This window comes from Argiope bruennichi, chromosome 3 (assembly GCF_947563725.1).
Source record: "Argiope bruennichi chromosome 3, qqArgBrue1.1, whole genome shotgun sequence".
In the NCBI taxonomy this organism is placed as follows: Eukaryota; Metazoa; Arthropoda; class Arachnida; order Araneae; family Araneidae; genus Argiope; species Argiope bruennichi.
This window is the reverse complement of record NC_079153.1, coordinates 23,710,311-23,718,422: the sequence shown is the minus strand read 5'-3', so window position 1 is coordinate 23,718,422 and position 8,112 is coordinate 23,710,311. Positions and strand designations below refer to the sequence as shown.

Sequence of the window (8,112 nt, the reverse complement as noted above, 5' to 3'; positions counted from 1 at the left end):
AATGGTAAAGACCTCACATGATTGAAAATGTAGACTCGATTCCACGTTGAAGTTGCTCGATTTTTGGAATGCCAAAAATCGATAACATTCACATCTCATAATTATATACGAGGTTAAAGAACTTGGAGGATAAATGCTGTACTTTTTGGTACAACTTCAGAATCACAAGATCATGGCTCAGTCATATTTGTAGATAAGCTGAGACATATGTGGCAACAACAGCAAAATAAATAAAAGAAAGAAACAGAAGTGGTAACAATTAATAAATCATTACCATGTACAAGGAATGCACTATATTTTTTGAATAACTTATTATGGGGGGGGGACATGTCTTTTGAAAATTCTAATGGATTAAACAAATTTCCTTTTTATGCACCAGAAGTGCAGCAATAGATATATACTAAGTGTTATCCTTGTCTAGATGAGTTGTTATCCTTTTAACAATATCTCAGATCTCATTAAATGTCATTTGGTTTGTCTCACCCTCCAACATGCAATTTTCTTTCTCGGTAACCTTTGCTTCCTTGCAGTGGGATCATATCTATACATAATATTTATGAGCAGTCAAATCAAAACTACTAAAATTGAATTGAAACAAATAATGATTTACTAAACAGAAAAAGATACATTGCCAAATACAAAATAATTTTTTTAAAAATGTTGAAATAAAATATTAGCAATAATTTCTAGACTGGTACTGAAGTAAGAATATAATGAATCAGCATAAAATGACAGATATCATTTCCTTGACATCTGGTAAAATCCAGCATAAAGATGCGAGTAGAATGGAAAGTTTACAATTTCATAATTAATTCTTATTCATACTTTGCTTTATTCAAACACTGAATTAAAAAAAACCCGACAGATTAGTTAGAACAGAAGTTTGGACTTATGCTTTGAATATTGATGCACACCAAATGGACCAATGGGTGAAAAATATTTTCCACCTAAGTTACAGGTAACAGATGGATAATATATACTGGGCGATATTTGCTCAAAAATAAAATAATTAAAATTATATCCCTTCAACTAAGTTTTCATTCATTATTTTATAATAGTTTTACATTTCCCATCTGATACAAAACAAAGAAGTTGTCGATTTTTTCCCCCTTCACCCACATGTTCAGAATAAAGGGTCTATTAATTAGGATTATTCTCTGTATATATTGGGTTTGCCTTAATCATAAGAAATTACTGACCAAGTAAACAGATTTTTTAGTTCTCCTGATAGTGGAATAAAGGTAATGTTGCAGCCTTCTGAGCATTCCATGCATGTGATATTTGTAATTGGACATATAGATGGGATTCACAGGTAACAACATACTATCTGCAATGATATGGTCATTCAGCTTTTTACTGGATGTCTCATATGTGAGTAATTTTCTTAATGGCTATTCTATATATTGGCAAGTCTTCTTCAAACCGTGTCTTTATTACAGATTGTTGATTAATTTTGGCAGTAATAGGACAATCTGTTTTTGTATAAAGCACATTCAGAAAAATATAATTTAGCATAAAAAAACTTTACACTGTTGAATAAATAAAACATTAATAATTACTGATGATTTTATTTTTAAATGAAGTATTTTTTAAACTCACAATACTGAATATTTTTGAATAACTCCACTATTTAAAAAAAAATCAGATTTGTTAAAAAAAAATATTATATAATAGCAAACAAGACAAAATGTATTAGGTTAAAAATGAGAAATTATTTAGGATACTTGAAAGTGTTATTTCTTTTATGCCAAATTGATATGCTTTTATAGATCAATGCATGTTTTTATCTACCATCATGTACACAGAATTGTACAAAATAAACAATCATAATATTTAAAATTTTGTTTCAAAAATGTCTAGTAAAAGGAATTAGTTTCAAGTAGAAAAATATAAATCCAAAACCAAAATATACAGAAGATTGTTTAAGAAAATCCAATTCAAATATACTTTTAGTAATAGTACAAAGTTATGGGGGGGAGTAAGAAAAAAGAGGGGGGGGGAAGTGAAAGAAAGAACGAAAGAAAATAAGTATTGAAGGAAAAGAATCATATGAAACTTAGTTAAAGTGAAAATTACAGTTTTCAATTTTTTTTACCTGCTAATAAATCATTTACCAACTCTTTTAGTATTTTTAATGAACTATACTAAATTTTGCATAACGCACATTTATAATATACAAAACAAAGGAGATATAAATAAACACGTTTCTAGGCACAATTATAAAGTTTTAACAGCCAGTAACACCTTATATATTACGAAGAATATATTCTAAAATCCCTGCAATTTAAGCTGATGCACTTATCAAATTAACATTTACCTCACTATAATTTATTTTCACTGATATTGGAGCAACAGAATTTCTACAATATTCTATTTATTTAATTTATATAAATTATACGCATGTTCTTTGTTAAACATGTTATACACATGTTTGAGGAGAAAATGTGACATTTTTAAACCAATGGCAAATATATTCTCTAACAAACAATACTTTATTTTAATTCTACCTTAATGAATAATCGGCACTCCTATATTACAATGATAATATAGACAAATTTATTGTCTTTAGTAAAAGCAACATGCATAAAAGATTTTAATTACTTGCTCCTATAGAAATAAAATTTCTGCCCAATACTAAAAACTACTCCAAAAAAAAAAAATCAGTGGAATAATAATACAGATATATTAACCAACTAAAATAAGGACCTTCACATTACAAATACTTCCTTTTTTTTTCAGTGTATATATAAACTTTGAGAAACTTAGCAGTCTGCAACCTTTTGGTAAAAAGAGAAAGCAGCAGACTGCTAAGGATAAATAGCGAAATACTTTTTATTAATATCTCTTTTATGAAGGCAATTAAAATTCTGCAACAACAACAAATTATGAGGAAGCCCAAATAGATCACATGTAGGTGCAAAGACGATTCTTAACAAGTAGACAAAGATTTAGGAACACCAGGAAAATAGCCAGATGTTGAAGCATCTCCTCCAAAACTGGCTATTTTATCCTGCATTTGAAGACCAGCCAAGCTTTCAAGATTTGGAACAGTCAATTTACTATGTTGGGAGAGTAAATGGGCCCATAAACTTAAATCATCTCCCTGATTACCACTAGCAATTTTATTGCTGAAAAATGAGCCCCAGAACGTAGATGTCAATGTCTGTGATTCTGGATGTTTGTGAGGAAAATCAACAATGCCTTCAGCTAGCATTTCTTCAACAATTGCTACAGTGTCACAGCCAGCAACTTCTGATGCAGCATAGACATCTTCAATCAATGAATCACCAAAGTACAAAGTTTTTGGACATTCAGTTTTACTGAGGATTGCACAAACTTCTTGCAGTTCTTTGAAATTACCTTGAGAATAGACCAAGTGAGATTTCATATCTTTAGGTTTTATATCTCCGATTTCATTGTTACCATCCACTAGACAGAAAGGTTTTTTTTTCCAGAAGAAACCAGGCTTCTTAGCAAAAGTGATGACAATATCAAAATATTTTTGCCAGTCCCCTCCAAGACACTGCTTGGCCACAAACTCAGCCGAGTCGTAATTGGCACTTGTAAGCAAGAATGTCACTTTGTTTTGGCAAATGTTTTCTAACCATTTCTTAACGCTCTCAGGACACGGTTGCAAATACGAATCTGGGTTTTTTATTAACTCTGGAAAAAACCTTCCACTATTATTTCTGAAATTGCTTCTCTCATACATATAAAATATACCTTCAATATATTGATTCCAAAAATCATATTCTTCTAATCTTTTGCCCTCACGCTCATCTAGAATATCTACAACTTTAGCACATATGACTGCTCCAGGAGTGACAAAATAATCTTTGAAAACATAAAATGGTTCTTCTAAAGCCCTGCTTTCAACCAACTTATGAGGAATACCCTTAGATTCTTCCCAGATCCTTGATGGACCATATGTTTGAATGATCTCTTCAGGAGACATGAGACGTGTTCCATGGCTAGCTTTAACGATTCTGTATAGGCCATCTAATTTCAAGAAATTCCCTCTACGTTTGTCTAAAACAATTCCTTTCTGTGCAAAAGAAAGATCAGTCTCAGACAGTTCAGCCAGTGACTTGGGATATTCATACTTTTCAATCAAGAAAGAGGTTAATGATTTATAAATCAACTGGAATAAAGGTTTCAACTTGTATCTGCATAGAGTATGATCTAAATCAAAACCTATGCAATTATAGTTTTCCAAAGCAAATTCCTGAGGACAAGTGCTTTGCGCATAGGTTAGTTTTGTTGAATGAGACCTGAAAAGAAAGAACTCAGTTAAAATAAATTTTGAAGCAATAAAACATGTACATACAAGAAACATATTAAGAAGACTTAACACTCTCAATTACAAGAGAACCAATTATTAGAAAATGAGGAACAATAGCTTAAAAATCAAAGGTTAATATTTCAGTACCCAAAGAAAACTTTTGACACATGCTTATTTTTATAGTCCCCAGGCTTCAGATTACTTGGCAATGCTGGGATTACATCAAGCTCCTTAAGATGCATAGATTTTATCAAAATGGTTACATTCCTCAGTTTACTTAACAATTTCCCGATTATGCCAAGCTCATTATACACAAAAACAGTTAGCAAAAGTTCCCAGTTTTTGGCGACTGATCTTAGAGGCCATAAAAATAAACAAATATCCATTTTTTTAACAAGTTTCCAAAAAACATCAAAAGTAATCTAACAAAAATTATTGTATATCAGCACAACATGAAATCACAGTTTCATTATGTTTCCCATAATTGGAATTATTGCAACCCTGGAAAATAAAGATAAAAATTAAACTCCAAGTTTAAGAATAAAATTGCATTCTGTAATTCTTATAATTGATATTTTCAAAAAGGTAAGTCAGGAGTGTTAAAGAGAAATATAGCGACTGCATTCAGATTCAGCGAATTCATTGCAATATAAACAATTAGAGTTGGAATCATATTTTATATTATTTATACAAAATATGATTATTCTACTAGTCATAAAGATGGATATCTGTGTGCCTATATATTGGTGCAATACAGGTCAGATCTTTTATCCCAGAATTACCAAACTTGATATATATATATATATATATATATATTGGAAGGTGGGAATGTGCATCTCAGAACAATTATTTTGAAATTTTAATTAATTTAAAACCAACCAACCATCATAATTCCCAAAAAATATTAGAACATAAACATAATTTTTAGATGATAATAAAATTTTAAAAATTATGTTTTCAATGACACTATTTTTAATATTTATGTAAATTTCTTCTGAAATTCGATAATTTTTTTAATAATACTTTTTTGCCTAATTTTCAGGAATAGATTACATTTTTACCCAAAAATTCCAACTACTTGTATTGTTTCAAATATGCAATCATGTGTCTTTTTTCCATTGTTGAAAGCTAAGGAAAAAAGGTTCTGTTTAATATCTGCATAGTTTGCATGACAAATAAAAAAGTGAAGTAAAAAAATAGATGAACTAGATAATGACATTATTAATAGTATTATGATGTTATGGAATTGGTTTCTAATAGAAAGATTCATCTACATAAGGAACACAAAATATGCAAGAAAACTTGATTCTTAGAAAGAGTTTGATGATGGAATCATGGACATGAAGATGTGCATTAGAGATTTTATTGATATTAAATGGAACAAATATTCCTGGTGTATTAGCTGGCCATCAAAGGCATCTAGTATCATATAATTTGGTATATTTTATAATACTGAGTGCAATAAAGATTTCTTTTGCTATTAAAAAATATTTTCATAAAACATTTTACTAATTCTGTGTCGTTGTTGTTATTTCTCTTTTTCTTTTTATTAATCTGGCAGTCTTCTGGTTTGATATCTATCTGCTAGATTAATAAGAATCTTCTGTAATAAAATCTTCATAAACTGAAGAAGTTATTTTTTATTCTAAGAATTTAAAAAAGATAACATACAAATTTGATGGAATAGTAATAACATACACTATGGAACGAAACAAAGAATTGAAAATATCAGTTCATCCTCACGGAGGTTAAAATTGGTTTCTCTGCTAATAGAGCAATCTATGGGAGGTAAAGATTTATGTTTTTACTTTGAGAATTTCATTGTCATAAAAGTTGAAAAGAATTAATTTTCAATAGTAACTTCAAATTGATATCTGAATTTAGAAATTGAAGTTACAATGTTTTAAACATTGTAACTTCTTGGATTACTTGGACTTGGATTACTTTTTTAAAGCTTAAATAAAAAAAATATTTTTCATCAAGAAATTCAGAAAATAACAGAAAAAAAACATACTTATAAAAATGTACAAAATTAAAAATATTCTATAAAATACATTCTGATTTTTTTTAAAAATCCAATGGCAACCATACAGTGCATTTACATTAAGAGTTATAACATCATTTAGCTTAATAGCTACTTCATTCTGACTTATTTTGAACTACGTTATGTTCAGTTTTAAAAATAATTCACACATTCTATTGATATTTATTTCTTTAATAATCCTGCCATATTATTTAAAATTTAACAATTTTTTCCACCCAATTCAAACAACACTGATGCAGCAAAAAATTTACAATAAAAACATACCAAATTGAAAGTGATATACATTATCTTGTTTCACAAATTATAACTGGAAAGACTTTTAATATGTATTATAAATCTTTTAAACATATAATGATACACAAATATTTAAATTTTTAAATTTGGTAAATTGTAATTTTTGCACATCTGTTAAATAATGCACTGCATAGCTGCATTGAGATAAATCATAAATATTCAAATGACTAAAGGTATTTGTGAATTTAAGAAAGCAAGATTAATAGCACAATTAAAAACAAATGTCATTGTATAACTTACTAGATATTTAACACAACTGCAATACCAAAAGGCATAAAAATGGCTTATCATTAGAAAATTATATTATTATAAACAATTTCATTTCCAAGCATAATATATTTCTGATAGGTACAGATGACAAAATAATACATAAATCAATTGCTTATTTATTTGACATACTTAATGTAAAAAAGTATGTATTAAAAATTAAAATAAGACAATTTAAAAATGCATTGAAATCAGTAAAGCTCATCGAAAAATAAAATGAATTTCTTATTAAGAAAAGATTATTATAAGTAAAATTGCCATGGATAGTCACTTGTCCCAGCAAAATAATGCAATTACAACGATACATAAATTTATGCACCAAATTTATTTATCTTTGGTCTATTTAATGCACCAAAAAATATTTTAAATGAATAAAAATAAAATGCATGAAATAATTACATTAATCATTTTAATTCAATTCATTGGCGATATTAAAAATACAAATCGATATCATAAAAACTATAAAAAAATTTAAAAAGAACGGGGGGAAAAGAATGCTTGGTAAAAAAATATTCCGCTTGGTAGAATTAACTAAATAACGGAGTGAAAAATGAAATTAATACGTGTGCAAAAGAAAAGTTCTAGTGAAAATATCATTTACAAGGATGCATCAACACCTACGCAAAACAAATTCTCATTTTAAATGCAAGTAATTATTACTACAATATTAAAAAAAATGAAGATTTCATCCTTTGATTATTAAAAGGACTGAAAAAATTTCAAATATTCATTATTATTTACACCGATTACCTTAAGAAAGTTCTTATCCATAATGTAGATTTTCCACGATGAGCAATAATAGAAAACATTTCTTTTAGATTTTAATTTAGTTACCAAGACATCATAAACTAAAATAAAAATAAAACGTATATTTTATCCAAAACACGTTCTTATAACTAGAAGACATCGTGAACCACTTGTCAACATACTTGTTTTGATGCATCATTTACCCCTTTTCGCACTCTCTCCAATCTGTAGATTGCTTGGTCGTCATAATCGTAACACAGCAAAGACGATAAGATACAATTTCCAATGATTTGATTGGTCAATGCAAAGCCGCAATTTCATTCTTTAACGATAAACATTCAAGAAAATTTTAAGTTTCAAAAAATAATTCAAAAGAACATATCGATATGAAATAAAACTTTTAAGATTGAACGGAAAAATATAGTCTTTAAAGTTTGGTGAAAAGTATGTAACGCTATTTTAGTGATAGGGCGAAATC

General features: G+C 28.3%; 1 protein-coding gene across 2 annotated transcripts; it reads right to left on the bottom strand.

Annotated features, from left to right (window-relative positions):
• Nucleotides 1–491: 491 nt before the first annotated feature.
• On the bottom strand, nucleotides 492–7,890 carry LOC129963398 (5'-nucleotidase domain-containing protein 1-like). Of its 2 annotated transcripts, none has more exons than XM_056077749.1 (2): nucleotides 7,817–7,890; nucleotides 492–4,271 (listed from the first exon to the last, which is right to left on the bottom strand). In XM_056077749.1, the coding sequence occupies exons 1-2, from the start codon at nucleotides 7,831–7,833 to the stop codon at nucleotides 2,930–2,932; spliced, it is 1,359 nt and encodes a 452-aa protein (XP_055933724.1). In that variant the 5' UTR covers nucleotides 7,834–7,890; the 3' UTR covers nucleotides 492–2,929. The 2 variants fall into 2 exon arrangements, with proteins under 2 accessions (XP_055933724.1, XP_055933723.1); XM_056077748.1 differs by having other exon boundaries at nucleotides 7,638–7,863.
• Between the last annotated feature and the right edge of the window lie 222 nt (nucleotides 7,891–8,112).

Coding starts and splice junctions, on each gene's coding strand:
- LOC129963398 (XM_056077748.1), bottom strand. CDS start 7,696: ATGTTTTCTATTATTGCTCATCGTGGAAAATCTACATTATGGATAAGA. Junction 4,272..7,637: donor TGGATAAGAACTTTCTTAAG/GTAATCGGTGTA, acceptor CTTTCTTTTCAG/GTCTCATTCAACAAAACTAA.